Consider the following 19,640-nt stretch of genomic DNA (forward strand, 5'->3'; position numbering starts at 1 on the left):
GGTTCTAATTTGGCCCGAGGAGTGGATGACCTACTAAATAATCCTACTAACACTTCTGGCAAGTTAATGATGTTGTGTTTTCCCACCTTGCAATCCAACCATCTATTGTCACATTCTAATTTCTCTATTAACTACATAATCTTTTGTTCATTTCCACAGAATACCAAATACCAGCGCCGCATCATGGATCAAAACTGTACAAATACATGCCATATCCTCCCCCCATCCCCCATTCACACGCACACTTTTAAATAAAATGGTTTTAAAGAAGAACACACAAACTTGCCCCGCAGCGGAGTGATTAATGATAAACAATGAAAATTAGTTGAGGGCAAAATCCCCTGGTTAATATCTAAATTGATTAGATTCCTTATTTATTAACTGGACTAGGAAGATCTCTGCCTTTTTTATCGCATGTCATTCATTTGTGACAAATTGTCAGTCTGTTTATTTTTTTCTTAGTCTATGTTAACAATAATCTCCCCAGTTTGCAAATTAATGTCAGAAAAATGTATCATAATTCTTCCTCAATTTGGTTTTGATTTACTGCATACATTGGAGTAGTAACAAGTTTGCCTTTGGTTGCCGGGTATTGGATGACACTCTGTAGAAAATGATCAAAGAAAAATCTTTTTGGCAAGTTATTGCTTCAGGCTTCAACATATTTGGATGAAAATGCAACAGGTCGATTTCAACACGACTGGATATTTGTATTTTTTTCTTACAACTGCCCAACCATTTGTATGGTGTGTCATTAAGTATAGTTTTTCACATAAGTATTGCTGTTGTACATGTACATTTCTTGTTTGGTGAAGTAGTTAGTGTATCATGAATCTGTGATGATATTGTTTGTTGTTTTGATTCTTATTTTTTTTAATTTAAAGGTGTTTTCATAATCTTAGCTGGGTTGCAAAAACTTCACACTTGGCCAAAACTCTTGAAATGGAACTTGGTTCACATGTTGCCAGAGACAGTATGCACAGGAAAAGCATGGCCCCTAATTTCTTGTTTAATGATTATAGACAGGGATGTGATTTGTCCGCGGATTTGGCCCCAGAAAGCCCTTTCCCCCCAAAAAAAGTAATATTTTTTTTTTTTTTACTTGAAAACAATTATTTGGTTGCTTTCAGTTGTTTAAGTTAATATTCAAGTTTGCTTGAAATTTAAAGTCAGGAGAGCCCTCAAAATATCTTCTAAAAAGCCCTTTTTTCTTCTATAGCAGTGCACAAGAGCGCCCCATAAACCCATTGCACAATTGGTGAACTTACTATAAATTATGTTGGATTTTTCAGCTGCACCTTAATGTTATGCACTAGTTCTCGATAGTTATCTCATGTTTTCCTATATAGATCCAATATTCTTGTATTAAAGCACCGATTGACAAAATGTATATTTCTTTAAATCATTTTAGATATAATTACTGATATATGATCATTACAATTATGTTGGTAATCTTTTATTAAAGCGATTAAAATATGTATGCATTGTGCACAGTGGTCACATACAGGCAAGCCCTGCACTGCTTAAATGCTTTTCAGGCTTTCTAAAATTCTGGATTTCGTTTGCAGGGCTTGGTTATTTTTTTTGTGCCAAACACTAGTGTAAGAATTTGGTCTTATTCATTAAAAAATTAGATTTAAGATGACTCTTAGATGGCACCATATTTCTCATCTTGGAAAGAACTTTATATACTTGTAGTACAAGGTGTTTTTGTGTCGCCTGAAAAGACGACATATAGGGGTAACTTTTGTCGGCGGCGGTGGCGGCGGCGGCGTCTGCGTCCCATTTTCGCTTGTCCGGGGTATATCTCCTAAACTATTAGTGGTATCAACATGAAACTTCATATGTACATAGATCTAATTGAGGGCAAGTGCAGTGCACAAGAACTGTTACTCTTGCTTCCATATTTTTAGAGTTTTGCCCTTTGTTATTTTTCATGCTTAAAGTTTTGTCCGGGGCATATCTTGTAGAATATAAGAGTTATCAACTTGAAACTTCATATGTAGATAGATCTCATGGAGGGCAAGTGCAGTGGACAATAACAGTAACTCTTGCTTTCATAGTTTTAAAATTATTGCCCTTTGTTAATTTTCATGCTTAAAGTTTTGTCCGGGGCATATCTTGAAGAATATAAGAGGTATCAACTTGAAACTTCATAGCTAGACAGATCTCATTGAGGGCAAGTGCAGTGCACAATAACAGTAACTCTTGCTTTCTTAGTTTTAAAGTTATTGCCCTTTGTTATTTTTCATGCTTAAAGTTTTGTCCGGGGCATATCTTGAAGAATATAAGAGGTATCAACTTGAAACTTCATAGCTAGATGTAGCTCATTGAGGGCAAGTGCAGTGCACAATAACAGTAACTCTTGCTTTCTTAGTTTTAAAGTTATTGCCCTTTGTTAATTTTCATGCTTAAAGTTTTGTCCGGGGCATATCTTGAAGAATATAAGAGGTATCAACTTGAAACTTCATAGCTAGATAGATCTCATTGAGGGCAAGTGCAGTGCACAAGAACCGTTACTCTTGCTGCCATATTTTTAGAGTTATTGCCCTTTGTTAATTTTCTTGCTTAGGTTTTGTCCGTGGCATATCTCGTAAACTATAGGAGGTTTCAACCTGAAACTTATTCTGTAGGTATATCTGATTGAGGGTTCAAATGCCACCTACACTTGAAAGTTAAATGGCAACATCATTGTCTATAAATGAATAAAATGCCAATCTAACAGCTATAATGTCGACAGTAAATAATTCGTCAGGCGACACATCCGACTCGCGGAGTTCTAGTTCTATTTCTGTGTAGTTATGTTTTATGTATTCAAGGATTTGTTTCTAAATTTGTGTCATAGTAGTATGGTCTTCTAAATTATTAAACCAGTTGGCCGGGCAAAGATGACCAAAAAATAAATGCTAACTTTCTTGTGTTCAGCGGCAAGTGCCCGACAGATGCCTTTATCTAGCCTGGACACATGCGTGAGCTTCTAAAATAAAGCACTGAACAAAACCATTTTATTACAAAATGGAAATTCGGCGGTTATTTTTGTTTCTAAGTTTGGCCATGGTTTTCCGTGTAATGGATTTTTGGTTGCTCTTCTAAATGATGAAATAGGAATAAATGATACGAGAGGAATCTGTCCTTCAATCCAAATGGCAGAGGCATATAAAGCCTGAACACAAAATATAGTTATTGTGACTAAATGTCATCTGTTTAAAACACTGCATTGTTTTTAAATGTTAAATATCTGTTTAAAATGCCATTGCAGCTAATATTTACCATATGCATGCTATATTCCTCACACAGGATCGACTTCACCAAGAAATTAAAACTATCCCCTAGCCCTTCCCCTTCCAGAAAAGTCTAGTTCTCTTAAAATTTCAGTGCAATTTCTGTGGTTTATTAAAGAAACAACTGAAATTAAAAGAAAATAAACATTTTAGATTTTTACATTCTGCACTGTTTGAAAAGGACAAATAAAAGCATTATTTTAAGATATGATAAAAAATTAGCTTGATTGGTCTTCAAACAGACTTTGAGGAATTTGAAAAACAAAAAAATCAAGGAATTTGCACTGACAAACACTTTATCAAGAATTGAGAAAACTAGTAGAGGAGTTGCACTGAAATAAATGCAAAATTATCAAAAAAAAAATTCATTCTATGAAAGACATCTTATTAATTTTCTTTTCAATTAACTCATGGGTTTCTTACCACAGCAAAGATTTCAATGAATAGTGTTAAGAATTACCAAAATTGAAAAGTTTGAACATTTTTTGATTTTCAAGTATCCATTAAAAATCATCCAAACAAAAATAACATATTTTCACAATATTTCTTTAGGTGAGGTGGTCAAACTTCAGAACCACCTTCGTCTGCTACGAGAGGAGTATGTCAAGCTACAGAAGCGTCTGGCTGAGACAGAGCGCAAGTACCAGGTGCTTGCCGCCTCCGCAGGCCAGGGCGGCGACAACAATTTTGTCAATCGCCTCCTCAACACTGTCGCTGAACTGTTTGATAAGGAACTGTACAGGTACGGGTTGTGCATTGTGATTCTTTCAGCATTGTATAGACTTCCTCAAAGTAAAAAAAATTGTCAGACATTTGGTCTGACAAGACACAAAAATCTGTCAGACAGAAAGAAATTGAACAAAATCAATTAGTAAAAACATTGGTTAATTTATCTGTCTCAAAGAAACTCCAAATGATATGCTAGCAACATTTTACTAAATGGCCCATATTTGCATAGTTACTCTAGTTAACTATCCCTGCGGCCCTTTTCACATCCTGTAAGGATTCTGCATGTAGATTCATTTTGTCATGCATTCCTTAAATCAATTCAACTTGTATATTAAATGGTTATGTAACATGTGTACCTATACATGTATATCTTACAGTGACCTAGTTATTCACCTAGAGGGAGGTCAGAGTGTCCATGGTCACAGGTTTGTGTTGGCCGCCCGCAGTGACCACTGGGGTGTGGAAGACCTGGCACGGGTAACAGAGCTTAACATCACAGGTTTGTAGGCTATATACACACATTCGTTAGTTGTATTTTAGCTCCTCTTAGCTCAGGGTACACACAGTGAGCTATAATGATTGTTCGTTGTCAGTCATAAGTTGTCAACATTTTGCTTGTTAACACGTTACCAGCCACTTGATCGTTATGGAACTTGCTCAGATTGTGTGTCTCCATAAAATCTAGGTCAACTACCGGGTATGTTTGCGGTTCATATCTGGAAAACCAGGAGGTCATTAGGGCAATTGTTCTAAAAACCTTGTTTACCCTCTTTTCTAACCAATCTTCATGAAACTTATTTATATTTAAGTGCAAATGTGTTGTATGTGGGCAAAAACTACAAAGCTACACAAATAGGTCAATATTAGAAGAAAACTTAACAATCATCCTCAAACATGGTCAGAATGTGTGTCGACATAAAATCAGGTTCATTTCAACTGTTGATCATGTTCTGTAAAATAAAGTCACAAGGTAAAATAATAATCTTGTTAACTTTTTAGGTGCTACAATTTATGTCTAGTCTATATGGAACTTGGTAATAAGGTTTATGGGTATAAATAAAGTTAAATTTATGTATATGTAAATGGATATATAGATTTAAGTTTTGGACTTTCAGACATTCAATACAAGGTCTCGTACGCCTTGATGAAGTGGGTTTACACAGATGAAATCAACATAGAATCAGACAGTGGCTTCCTTCTTGAACTTCTACGCGCGGCCACTCGATTCAAACTGGAACATCTGAGACAGAGGTCAGACATTCATAATTTTTCCTGATGTATTAAAATTTCTGTGAGAGTTCTTTTATTTCATGTTCTTGTATTTGATGTTCAGATCAATTTGCACATAGAGTGAAGTGTTACAGTAAAACTGTGATAACTCGAGGACATCAGGCCTGGCCCTAAAACTTTGAGCTATACTATCCGATGTTTCGAGTCATTTCGAGTTTCCTTTTTTGACGGTTATGAAATGCATTAATTTTTTTGAAGTTTGAATACATTATCTTCTCACCATTATCTACCCAAATGTCCTTATCGATTAATATCGGTCATGGGTAAACGGTGATTATCATTTTTCACACCTCATTAATTTTCCTTTCGTCTGTCATTGCAAGTTTTACAACTGTCAGTTGTTTATTTTGGAACATTTCAGGAAAATGTGTGAAATTATGAACTGAAGTTATTCATACACTTTTGTGTATTTGGGACTGGCAATGGTGCTCGAGTGCTCGTCTTAGGTTTCGAGTTATCATCAGTATATTAAATATGAAATTAGAATGAACATAGGTCAGGACTTAGCCATGACCTATAACAATAAGCAGTTCTCGAGTTCTGACCTGTTTGAATAATTCAAGTTTAACTGTATTAGTCAAAATATACTGAGAAGTAAACTGCAACAAGCAGAAATGTTTCAGTTAACAAAGTTAACCTATTTTCTTTCTTACAAATTTGATTATGAAACTATGGAAAAATACCCCATTTGTCATAAAGATTTTGTGTTTTCCTTACAGGTGTGAGAATGGTCTGATGTCGTATGTAAACATGAAAAATTGTATCAAGTTTTACCAGACTGCCGAGGAAATGAACGCGGAACTCCTCAAGGCTCATTGTTCGCAACTTATCTCAAACCACTGGGTAAGTAAAAAAGATTCTTATGGCAGCATCGGTGTGTAACTTTAAACTCCTCTGTTTTAGTTTGTGAAGAAAAAAAGTTGAGGAATTGTGATACCCTTGTTTGACTGAGAAAAAACAACAATGGACTGTTCACTCCTGGCGACTTTTGTTTTATTTTGCGATATTTTGAAGTGTGCAATGTCTATGTATAAATAATGTTGAAAACATTTCTAAGTTGAGAGCAATGACGGCCATTAAAGTGAAACTAACAGAGTGTTAAGGGCTGAATAAATAGTTCATAGAAAAATACATTTCATTCTACAGGGTATGCTGTGGGTAATATTTGAAAATTTCTGAATATTTTCACCTTTATTTACATGTACCCAGAGTGACTTCACATGCGAGGATTTTGCCTCCATGCCAGCACCATTGCTATATAACATGTTCAAGGCGAAGACAGACTACCCTCTGCACACAGCTATACGAGCAAAGAGGGAGGATGTTGTTTTCCTCTACCTTATAGAGTATGACTCGCAGGTAATTAATACATTTTTACTTGTCCTGTTTTTGCAAAATAAGCTGAGGTATTCTTATACAGTCAAAATCCTGATTGCCTGAACTACCAGGGACCACAAAATTACTTAAAGCCTCGAATTTTTTATCCAAGTGGGAATTATTACCTTCAGTATAATGAAGTTGGTTCTTTACATCCAGTTTGAGCCAACAAGAAATTTGACCCAAGTGGGAATTCTTACCTTCAGTATAATGAAATTGGTTCTTTACATCCAGTTTGAGCCAACAAGAAATTTGACCCAAGTGGGAATTCTTACCTTCAGTATAATGAAATTGGTTCTTTACATCCAGTTTGAGCCAACAAGAAATTTGACCCAAGTGGGAATTCTTACCTTCAGTATAATGAAATTGGTTCTTTACATCCAGTTTGAGCCAACAAGAAATTTGACCCAAGTGGGAATTCTTACCTTCAGTATAATGAAATTGGTTCTTTACATCCAGTTTGAGCCAACAAGAAATTTGACCCAAGTGGGAATTCTTACCTTCAGTATAATGAAATTGGTTCTTTACATCCAGTTTGAGCCAACAAGAAATTTGACCCAAGTGGGAATTCTTACCTTCAGTATAATGAAATTGGTTCTTTACATCCAGTTTGAGCCAACACGAAAATTTGACCCAAGTGGGAATTCTTACCTTCAGTATAATGAAATTGGTTCTTTACATCCAGTTTATGCCAACAAGAAATTTGACCCAAGTGGGAATTCTTACCTTCAGTATAATGAAATTGGTTCTTTACATCCAGTTTGAGCCAACAAGAAATTTGACCCAAGTGGGAATTCTTACCTTCAGTATAATGAAATTGGTTCTTTACATCCAGTTTGAGCCAACAAGAAATTTGACCCAAGTGGGAATTCTTACCTTCAGTATAATGAAATTGGTTCTTTACATCCAGTTTGAGCCAACAAGAAATTCAAGCCAAGCGAGTGCAAGCCAACAGAGTTTGAATGAAGTCGGGTTTGTTGTTAAAGATTTATCGGATTGTGCAGCACCCTGCCCTTTATTGGTAGTCCCCATCTGCTGGCATGGTGACCAGAATGGCACCCTTCTCACTTCATAGAATTAAATGCTTAGACTGTCAAATATATCTTTTGTTTTGATTGACAATATGGTACAATAAAGTTACTACACCCACTGCCACTGCCCTTGCGATTGAAATTTCATTACTCAATCTCGGGCTGGTGTGTAGTTTCATCAACTCAGGTGGTGGGTGCAGTAACTGTAACTATTGTATGAAACTTTGTACTCATATTACCAATGATTATTTAAATATATGCCTCTGAATTAGTAAAGTAGTAATAAAACTGTGGCCCAATTTTCTCAAAAAAATCTTGAGCATTACAGGCTTATGTATATTCATTTATTTAGCCAAGTTAATTACTCAATCTTGATTTTTTACAATATAAAATAGTTTATCTAGATTATCATCATGATAACTTCCTTTAAAAGGCTCAGGGCTTATCTTAATAAGAATATTATTGAAATTATACCTAAACTGAGCTTGATCCTGTTGTAAGGGACTTGAGAATGTTTGAAAAGTTTCAGCCAGGCTTATTTTATTGTTAGAGTTATACCTCTTGACCAACTAAAGTCTATGGACAAGCAATGATATCAGCATCAAATTTTCTCACACTTGGATATATTTTATCCAGTTTTATTCACATCCCACATGATTTCATTGGTTAACAGTAATTGTTGGACAAATATTGGCCAATCAATAAACATTTTGTTGAACTTTGACCGAATCAAAGAATTACTTAGTTATATACAATTGGCTGCTGCTTGCTGGATATGACACTTAAAGTCTATATAGATGAGGAATTGGAATTTAAGATAATTATGTGATAGAGGGTCAATCTTTTAAACGTACATATCATATGATCACTTTTTGGAATTGTGTTAACTCTTCAACCTAAGTAATTAAAATATTTATTCCCAAAATAAGAGCTCAATTGGTCTGTTGTGGCAAAAAGTTGCTTTAACTTTGCAAGTAACACTTTCATTTTGATTTGTGACATTCATTAAATATTTAACATGTGAATCAGTGAAGCTTAACGAGGTTGACAGTCCAGGTGACCTGTCCTTGGATCTCACCCTCTGCATTCAGCCAAAGTCTGTATGGAAGGCTTCACCCTAGGTATTCGGAAAGAGTCCATAGCGCAGACATTGGTTAGCCATCATGTTTACACCAGCAGTATCAATAATATATAATGGTGTGTGTTGTCTGTTTTAGTTATCAGCGAAGCTTAACGAGGTTGACAGTCAGGGTGACCTGCCCTTGGATTTGGCCTTAGATAGTCGGCAAGAGTCAGTAGCACAGACGTTGGTCAGCCATCATGTTAACACCAGCAGCAAAGATAACACAGGGAAAAGTCTTTTACATAAGGCCATCAAACGGGGTATATCATAAGTTTTAATTGTGATTAATAGTTTCTAAACCTAGTGTCTTGAGCCTTAGATTATACGTATTTATCTTAACTTAATTGTAAAGTCAGCTGAAAGCTTAGCCGGTATAGGAATCACTCAAAAGTCTGGGTCTGATTTCTCGAAACTACTTAAGTCCGTTATAACATGATTAAAGTGACACTCTTATTCAAAGTCAGAACATACACATGTATAACAAACATAGATTTTGAGTTATAAACCTTTGACTACTTACTAAATAATGCATTTATGGAAATTATTAATTCCTGATAACAATATTGTGACCGCGTATTTCATAGCTGAAAACGCAAAAATATTAAATGATTGGTGAATGCTAAAAGATTTACAGTGATTTACTATCGGCGCATAGGGTAGAAATACTGTGTTTTCTGCACCTTTCTTTCAAATTAAACTCGGTATCCTTCATAAGAACTATTGTTATTGACATTTATTAATAATGTTTGGTATATTTAAACAATTGCATTCATTCTGGTAAATCTTATTTGGGAGTATGAGTGCATCTTTAAGCTAAGCTCACTATTTCTGATCCTCTATAATTTGTAAGATATTCACTTTTTTGGAAGTCTTTTTACTGTTTATAAAAGTTGTCTGTCTGAAAACCTTGAAACACTTTTTATTTTTCAAAATCAGGTAAAAGTTAGAAATTTTACGAAACAAAATAAGCTACTTATGTCTGTTAAGCTTAAGAAGTTTCGAGAAATCTGGGCTTGTTTCCTTTGTAGAAACCAGTACTGATGTTCTTTTTAAGACGTCATGAGATAAAATTGAAATTGATTGAGAAATTACCTGTAGTTTCACCTCACTGGGAATCAATTTAAACTAAGATAAACAAAATACACATTTAAACACTACTAGTAATTAAAACTATTGTTTTCAATGGAAAATGGCTGAAGTATTCCAAATTGGATTTGTCTGTCATTAAATGCTTTATAACACTGTAATGATTTCAAACTTTTTCAGGTGATGAGTTTTCGGCTAGTTTCCTCATAAAAAACAAAGCGGATGTAAACATGACTACCCACTTAGACAAAGAGAGCCCATTGCACATGGCAGCAAGTTTCAGCCCGGGTGTAACAAGCTCAGAGGTGCTGGCTGGCATGGCGAGAATCACAGAGCAGCTTGTAAACAACAACGCTCAAGTGAACGCCCAGGACACAGCTGGCAGGTAGAAATAGAGGTTTATTTGAGAAGCTTTTATCATACCACCACAAACGAAGTTTGAGGGGGTATATAGGAGTGAGCTTGTCGGTCGGTCGGTCAGTCAGTCTGTCAGTCGGTCGGTCGGTTGGTCGGTCTGTCAGTTTTCATGGTTTCCGGACGATAACTCATGAAAGGCTAGACAGATTTGAAAATTTTTTGGTACACAGGTGTAACATCAGAAGATACAGGTCAAGTTTGATATTGGGGCTGGTGGGGCAAAGGTCAAGGTCACTGTTACTAAAAATAGAAAAACGGTTTCCGGACGATAACTCATGAAAGGCTTGACAGATTTGAATTTTTTTTGGTACACAGGTGTAACATCAGAAGATACAGGTCAAGTTCGATATTGGGGCTGGTGGGGCCAAGGTCAAGGTCACTGTTACTAAAAATAGAAAAATGGTTTCGGGACGATAACTCATGAAAGGCTTGACAGATTTGAAAAATTTTTGGTACTCAAGTTTAACATCAGAAGATACAGGTCAAGTTCGATATTGGGGCTGGTGGGGCCAAGGTCAAGGTCACTGTTACTAAAAAAAGAAAAACGGTTTCCGGACGATAACTCATGAAAGGCTAAACGGATTTGAACATTTTTTGTTACACAGGTGTAACATCAGAAGATACAGATCAAGTTCAATATTATGGCTGGTGGGGTCAAGGTCACTGTTACTAAAAATAGAAAAATGGTTTCCGGAGGATAACTCATGAAAGGCTTGACAGATTTGAACATTTTTTGGTACACAGGTGTAACAACAGAAGATGCAGGTCAGGTTCGATATTGGGGCTTGTGGGGCCAAGGTCAAGGTCACTGTTACTAAAAATAGAAATATGGTTTCTGCTTCATAACTTTAATTGGGCATGAGATATTGTGATGAAACTTGCTGTATAGGCAGCCTCTGTGAAGACAATGCTTGTGATTGAAAATGGGGCCAGTGGAGTAAAGGTTTTTGTGCACTGTTAAGAAAATAGAAAAACGTTTTCCGAAAATTTGATGATGATCGTGTTTGAAGAAAAGCTCGTGAATGCTCTAGATGTCTTATTCCGGAAGAGATCAGCTAGAGCATCAGCTAGTTTTTCTTGTCAGCAGTGTAACTTCTAAATTACTCAACAGATTTAAATAAAACAATACATGCATGATAAAAGAAGATGCAGTGTGCAGTAACCTTGGAGTTATGGCCTCTTTTCAAAGGAATGGTTTGCCATTCCTGTGTCCAGGCGGCATTTGGGGGTATTCGTCACTCCTGTGACAGCTCTAGTTCTAACAGGGTTTCTTTAGTTCAGGATGAATCATACTATCATACAGTTTTAGAAAGTTTTTTTTGTGTGGACTTGCATTTACAGTAAGGAGTACCTTGAAATGAATATAAATGACTTTAGAAACAATTTAGTGATAAATGAAAAAAACAAATTTTGAATTAACCAAAAAAGTTTGCCATATTATGAAAGTGAGATGGTTTGGAAATATTTACCCGTAGGACCTTTTATCATATAAGATTATAAGTATCTTTCATGGCCGAGAGTGTTAGATAGGTTTATTCCAACCCGAGCATAGGAGGTTTACCTCGTTTTCGCAAAACACCATGCGCGAGGATCGGATGAACCTATCTTACCCAACCGGCTATGGTAGATGCTTTCTCTCTCACTTCAGTTAAACAAAATTAAGTAAAAATGTATTTTTTGCTGGAACTCTTTTGTGCTTGGTGAATATAATCGTGTATGGATATGCGATAAATCGTGGTTGTCATGGATATGCGCGCAATGATTCAGATTATGTTAATAGTCAAATCGGTCTTTAAATAGTTCTAAGGAGAGTGAAGCATTATTTCTTAAAAGGTGCTTGAAAACTTTTTATGGTGACATTTGAAGCAAGATATAATTAATTAGCTTTCTAAATATTGCCACAAGACAAGGTTTCCATGATGCTACAGACAACAGTCTTCAACAAGGGAGGTAATTACAATGCGATGACCATTAAAAAGGAGTTCCATATGGGTATTTTATCTTCACCCATGGGCAAGATAAGAATTTCTAGCATGGTTAAATTATTGGATCTACTTATCTGAGGTGGGAGAAAAGAATATTCATTAAACATACATATATATATTCTAGCACACCCCTACATAATGCAATCTTCTGCAAGAACCGGCCCGTCTTTGAGGTGCTCCTGCATCAGGGAAAGCCTGACCTGGAGCTTAAAAACGCGGACGGTCATACTGTATTATGGCTCTCCCTAGAGGAGGTATGTATGGTATACAACCTTATTTATGTGGTTAATTAGGGCCAGGCGAAAAACTTGCGGTGCCTTATAGTAACACCCTGTTTGTCTGTCCGTCCTTCAAATTTTATTTTTTTTAGTGAATAACTTATCAGCTGGTCACGATATGAAATTGATACTTTCTAAACATCCTCGCAGTTACAATATGCTCCTTTGTGGCAAGTTATATACTAATGCTTGAGTATTGTCAGATTTATGGCCCTTTGTACATTTAGAAATTATGACAGTTTTTTATAGTTTTGTTTATAACATAAAAAACATTCAATATGTTAAGTTCAAACTTTCTTTTATTGCTCACAGAAATAATAAAATAAATCTTTTGTGTTATGTTTTTCATTCTTGAAATGTCACATACATAGCCCTTTTTTTACATAGAAATTGTGACATTTAGTACATGTATATGATGATGGACAAATAGATTCTTGGTTAATTCACTTAACAACATCCATTCAAATTGCACCCCCTTTCAAATATGCTATCATTCGGTGCCCTCATAACTCCTGTGATTGCTCTAGTATATTTTGCAAATCAAATGCAAACACAGGGATAACTTTTGTCTGATGGTTTCATTTCTGATCAATTACTTTTGAACGACTTGTTTTTCAAACTATTTTTTTGCAAAGATCACAGTCAGTTGATGACATTATACATTCAGGGGTGATAAAATAAAATAATTAAGCTTTTCATCTTTGAACAACGAGCATGGCATACACTTAGAGTAATGATGTAAATGATATGAGAGTATAACCTATTCACTTCCATCTCTTCAGGGTGAAAGTGTGGATGGTGATACAGGTGATTTATATGGAGAGGATAGTTTTGCTGCACAGCTGCTTCGACACGGTAGTAACCCGAACGCTACGGAGCCTGATTCTGGTAGGAGTCTGATTTTATTGTCTGTATGGTAATTTTGTAGTGTAGTGTGAAAGTGTGGATGGTCTGACAGGGAATTTTTATGAGGAGAGTTGCCACTGAGCTGCTTCAACATGGCAGAGACCCCAATGATACAGAGCCAGATTCTGGTAAGATACTGGTTTAACAGTCTGTTTAGTAATGTTGTAGTGTAGCGTGAAAGTGGGGATGGTCTGACAGGGAGCCAGAATCTGGTTAGATACTGGTTTAACTGTCTGTATAGTTCTGTTGGAGTGTAACATGAATAATCAAACAAGTAATCTTAATGACATTAGCAGTTTTTGCTGTTAAGTTGTTTCTATTAGATGGTCTCTTTTCTTTTTTTTAAACGGACATGGTTGTCATGTTTAATAGCAAGAGATGTACCAGTTTTTCGACCTTTGACCTTTGCCACCGATTGCATGTACAATTATTGAAGCAAAAATGATAAATCTTCTTTTCCTATGTAACTATACTCGGTAAAACTGCTTATAGGTAAAATAAGTAGAATTGTGTTTACTTTAAAATCAACATCAGCTTTTTTCTATTCTTTGTGAATATAATAATAATAATCATAATTTTTTGTGCAGTTGATAACTCATGTAAAGACCATATACCGTATTATACTATGTATAGGACGCGAGCATAGATAGGACGCAGGCAAAAAATTGGTGAAAAAAAAAGCGGGTAAAAACCCTTCGTTGTTTATTTCAAGTAAATTTATACATTAGATACGCAAGAAAAGTAACAGTAGCACAGGTAATAATACAGTTTTATTCTGGCAACCTGATGACGCTTTTCTTCAATTCGCTTTCCTCGTCTTCTGACAGTGTCTCGTAAACAACAATGATATAAGTCTTATAGTATGCGTAAATGTTCTCAAAATGCCAACACCCTCAGCTAAGAATTAAAACACATGGTCAAGTGCGAACAAACAACCACACGGTATTACCATCACAATAGTTTGTTCTATTGATGTTTTTCTAATGAGAGACAAATGAGCGGGTGTTTTTCACACCTTCGCACATTTGAAAATTTGATAGTAACGATAAATCTTCTTTGCGGTATGCGCATTCCTTTATTATTATTTTAAAACAGTAACATAGAGCAAAATGTTTTGTAAAATATAGAAACGTTAAAATCGTGAATAACGTTTAATTGATATTTACCTCATATCCCGATTATCCCTTGCCGTTATAACTCAATAAAGTTAAAGCGCTGACTCACATTGAGTTTTTGTGAGTATTTCTCAATAAATCATTTTAAAGTAAACATTTAATATATTTCTGCGAGTGTTAACTTGCGCGATTTTACCTATGTCAGTTGTTCTCTTCGGTGGTTACAGTATCGGTACTTATCATTACCGCGTTTGTCTCCGGTCCGACATTTTAGGCCTGATATGGACTTGTGAAAAACTGATAAAAATCCTAATAGCATAGAAAGGACGCAGGCATTTTTTTAGACGCTAATCTAGGGTAAAAAAGTGCGTCCTATGCATAGTATAATACGGTAAACAAGGAAATGCTCAGGAAAGGGGTTTTTTGACTTCCCAATCAAACTTAATTAATTTGATGTAAACTAGCATGTTTGCTAGTGTTGTACCAATGATCTGTGAATCAAACAGAAATTGGTCGAAGAGATCATTGGTGATGATCAGCTGAGATTTTGTCATCATCTTTTATTGAAAATTGAACTTTAAAGTGTTTTTAGATGAGACCCCATTTCTCTTCTTCCAAATTGATCCTCGATTTTAGATACTTAAAGCTGCTCTTTCACAGATTGACCGTTTTGACATCTTTTTTTTATATTTTGTCTTGGAATGAGCCAATTTTTGCGTATATGTCTTAAACCAATGATACAAGACTGCTGACAAAAGATCAGATCACAGTTTTTCGTATTTACGTTAGAAAATTAATGTTTTATGGCAAAAAGCTTTACAAACTGTCAATCTGTGAGAGAGCAGCTTTAAATTCAGAATTAATGTTATTAATAAAGGAAATGAAAATATTGAACCCTAAACACAAATAGGAAGTGTTTGTACATGCATGATAATATTTTTTTACTATTCAATTATTGATTGTTTTTCAATCTCCAGCAATCAATTATAAATCTTTGGTCTGATTCCTGTAACTAATGACCCCATTGCTTTCATGATTCTCTCATTAACAAATTCCCAATGTTATTCAGGTGACTCGGTGTTACACAGTGCAGCGTGGGCAAGTAACGAAAAGGCGGCAATATTCCTCGCCACACACGGAGCACGACCAAACCTTGCTAATAATAAGGTGAGAAGGGATGGATTTATTTCATGTCATGCTGCTTATCAACTTTGTATTCTTGGATACAATGTTAATAACTATTGTGATAGGCGTAAGGATTGTGTTGGTAAACATGCTTACATCATGGTCAAGCCGTGCCTACAATATTTATGCACCAAACTTTGAAATGTGCGTCTGTTGGACATTGAACCCACAACCTTTCGCTCTGCGAGCAGACACTCTACCATGCCACTATCAGTGTGTGTACACCACGTGATGAATTGCGTCATAATGCTACGTCGGAAGCCAATATTTTGCTTCAAATAAAGACTTTAAAACAAAGATATCTTCAATTTTTTTTCACCATTTAAAATGAAACATAGCGCAGTCTACGCCGCTTACTGAGCCCTGCCTTCGGTCTTTTACCAGAGTTTGATTAAGAGTTTAGTTTCTTAAAACATTTCGACAAACCTTTTCATAATACGGCCGTCTGACGGAGCACTGTCAAAACATCATTTTGGAAACAGGTTTGTCGAAGTGTTTGATAAAACTAATCGCCTTATGAAACTTCGAGTATAATACGAAGATAGGACTCTTTAAGCGGCATAGACTGCCCTTTGTTTTATTTAAAATGGTGTAGTATAAGAAAGGTTATCTTTGATTTTAGTCTTTATTTTAAGCAAAATGTTGCCTTCCGACGTAGCATATATGACGTAATTTATCATGTGGTATACACACACTGACTATACAAGCCAACTCTAAAGCGAGAGACAGTTTAAGTGCCACTATATACATATCAAATACCTGGTTACACTTTCCCTCCTCAATTTTGAAATTTGTCATAAATTTTGGAGACTAGGGTCAATTTGCAATGACCTTGAGGCTAATCATGCAAAGTGAGTTACAGGATATTTTTGATGGCTTCCAAATATAACAGACTGTACAAATTGCTATGTGTATTTGCCAGAGATTGAACTGTTGACATCTGAACTCTTCCACATTGCGATATAAAGTAAGATCTGTAGCGAGATGATCAACGTGACTCTATATATATGTAATGAATACGGTTTCACATATTTCTGACCACACACGGAGCATGACCAAACCTTGGTGATAATAATGTGAGAGGAGGTTAAAAGCACACCTGTACTCTGTTGTTGTGCTGCTGTTCAACTTTGTATTCTGTGAAACTATGTTTATAACATGCAACCATGTTGTTAATAGCCGTTCCGACAATATTTATGTAAAGGATAGTATAAGTGCTATGTGGGTGTTTTTCAAAATAATGAGGCTTTTTCTTTTATCTCTCCTAACTTTTATTCCTTTCACTTTTGGAAAGTGTTTTCAGGCACATTATGGGCCAATCAATGTTGTTAAGAAAATTGTTGAGTTTCAAATGAATGGCTCAATCAGCAAAAAAGTTGTGTAAGAATATGTTGCTAAATTTGTCCCCTGTGCACACCAAAAAGTGTGACATTTTACATGAAGACCTTTATTCAAATGTGTTTTATTTTTTGAAATTGAATGATATAGTATTTTTTTATTGTTTTTTATGTAACTTAACCCTTTCTCATTTTAAAAAACATACTTCAAATAAAAAAAATGATGTATTATCTTAACCAAATTTTAATGTCATATGACGGACCCCCATTCATTTAAAAAAGAAGATAGAATATTCGATTCACATTGAGAACACTACCATTCAATTTAAGCACTATTTATATTAAATTACTATGTTATTTTAACAACTTTAACCTGCCAGCTTTATATAAATAACATACTTTTATTATTTCATACAGTATTTTGTCCATAACTCAGATGAATGACTTATTACCCCAAAATGTCCCCTGTGCACCTTTTTGGTTGTTAGTTGTCAGATTTCTATAATTTCTTCAATAAAATGATATTCTGCTGTATTTCCCAGAAAAGAAAGTTACAACAGATGCAAAAACAGTTTTCAGCCTCTCACATACAGAGATTTGAAGCATTTGCATGGTTTAAAGCAATGTCCCCTGTGCACCCTGTTTTAGCAGATTTCAATAAAATGTCATGAACTAACAAATATGGTGCTATTTCCACATTCTGAGAAATGTGTATGTTATATTTAGGCATCACTTGATAGTTTAGCAACTTCATGGTAAGTGTGTTATAAATACTTTTTTTATTATTTAATTATAAAGCCATTGAATGTTTACTTTTAAAGGTTTATCAAATTAATTTAAATACAGTTTCAGTATTGAGGCACATAAGATAACAAATCAAATTGAAATTATTCATGTAATGCTCTTATATGTGCAAGGTATTATATGCTTCAATTCAGTGCACAGGGGACAATTTTTTTTATATGGATAGCAGATATACCAGATTATAATTTTGTACAGGAAATAAGTACCCTCGTGGAAAAGCTTGTAGTTAAGCTTCCTTTTCCAAAGAGATCACATAGAAAATATGAAAAGAAATGAAGAAAAGACTGTTGAAAACATTAACACAATGAAGTCTAGGAAGCGCAGAGAATGACTTAGGAAAGATCAAAAGTTGCAGAAAATGTGTGACAGAGATCGAGATACTGAGAAAAAGAGCCGAATTTGCCAGGTATTGCTCAAATGCTAAGAAAGAGGACAAATAGATCCTAAATATGATTTACAAATAAAAGAAAAGGAGAAACTAAAGAAGCAGGGGCAGAGAAGAAATAAAATTAAGCGAAATGAGGAAACAACAAAAGTCCAGAAAATGACAGACAGAATAAAAGGAGAAAGGTTAAAATGAGAAGGTGTGAATACACACAGTTGAAGCAGCATCAGTTCAGAAAAAGCACAACATGCAAAACAACCCCTACGGAGGGATTCCATGGCATGGGCCTCCACAATTAACCGTCTGGTAAAGAATGCCACACCAAAGTGAAGGTCTTAAAATAAGTCATGTTGTAGAAAATTTCACAATTGGTGATGTCTGTCAGTCAGTCATAAGAAAAGTAGGCAAACCAACTAAATCAGGAAAAAATAAAAAGGCAGCAAGCTAGTATACACAAGCAATGCTAAGAATATGTGGAGTTGCAAGAAAAGTCTTTGACAATTTGAGTGCCTAAAAATGGACCAAAGTAAAACCATGTCAAAGCCAGGTGAATTTAAATCCTTGTGGAAACCAAAAGTTGAGAATTTTCTTGAATTTAATTCTTGAATAATGCCTAATAAAAAAGATACTATTCTATTGAGTAGGATGCCAAAGGCAAAGAGGCATCTTTTAAATTTAGACATGTGAATTAAATTTAGACATGTTCACATAAGTGTTTAATGGTAACAGGTACATTGAGACCAAAATCTTTATTCCACTCTGTGGACATATTTTATTCCATTGTTTAGAAATTTAGTTTTGTAGGCTCTTATATAATCTTTCAAACATTTACAGTATTGTTTCAAGCTTTACTGAAAGTACAGTTCCTCTTATTGTAAAAATGTTTACCAGGAAAAGTTAAGTTACAAAAGTAATTACATAATTAAAAAATATTACTTGCATTATGATTTGTCCCCTGTGCACCCTTTCCATTATTTAACAAAGTATTAAACATGTATGAATTCTAGTACTTTATATTACCATTGATGATATTTTCTTATTTTTATACTTAATATGAAGTAATAAATGTTATATATGTGATTGTTTGCTGTAAGTTGTTCTCTTAGCCACTATTTTCCATTTGCATCATTACATGCTGTTGAATTTTGAGGAAATTGTTGTGAAAAATGTGATACTGAAGAAATTTTGAGGAATACACTCTATCATATACACAGAAATGTCTTAAGTTGATCACAAATCATTATTTTATTAACATGAAAGTGAATAAAAATGCATATTGTATTGGCCTTCAATATGTGTCCCCTGTGCACC

At 35.0% G+C, this 19,640-nt stretch overlaps 1 protein-coding gene across 2 annotated transcripts in view; it reads left to right on the forward strand.

The window, feature by feature from the left end:
* LOC128232918 (rabankyrin-5-like) overlaps nucleotides 1-19,640 on the forward strand; it is a 60,629-nt gene that overhangs the window by 5,379 nt on the left and 35,610 nt on the right. For both annotated transcript variants that reach the window (XM_052946720.1, XM_052946721.1), the window contains exons 2-11: nucleotides 3,834-4,023; nucleotides 4,388-4,509; nucleotides 5,126-5,261; nucleotides 6,020-6,143; nucleotides 6,510-6,659; nucleotides 8,926-9,091; nucleotides 10,098-10,302; nucleotides 12,444-12,573; nucleotides 13,380-13,485; nucleotides 15,688-15,785. In XM_052946720.1, coding sequence (XP_052802680.1) covers nucleotides 3,834-4,023; nucleotides 4,388-4,509; nucleotides 5,126-5,261; nucleotides 6,020-6,143; nucleotides 6,510-6,659; nucleotides 8,926-9,091; nucleotides 10,098-10,302; nucleotides 12,444-12,573; nucleotides 13,380-13,485; nucleotides 15,688-15,785 — 1,427 coding nt within the window. The remainder of the gene's footprint in view (nucleotides 1-3,833; nucleotides 4,024-4,387; nucleotides 4,510-5,125; nucleotides 5,262-6,019; nucleotides 6,144-6,509; nucleotides 6,660-8,925; nucleotides 9,092-10,097; nucleotides 10,303-12,443; nucleotides 12,574-13,379; nucleotides 13,486-15,687; nucleotides 15,786-19,640) is intronic.

The sequence above is a fragment of the Mya arenaria genome, chromosome 4 (assembly GCF_026914265.1).
Source record: "Mya arenaria isolate MELC-2E11 chromosome 4, ASM2691426v1".
Lineage (NCBI taxonomy): Eukaryota > Metazoa > Mollusca > Bivalvia > Myida > Myidae > Mya > Mya arenaria.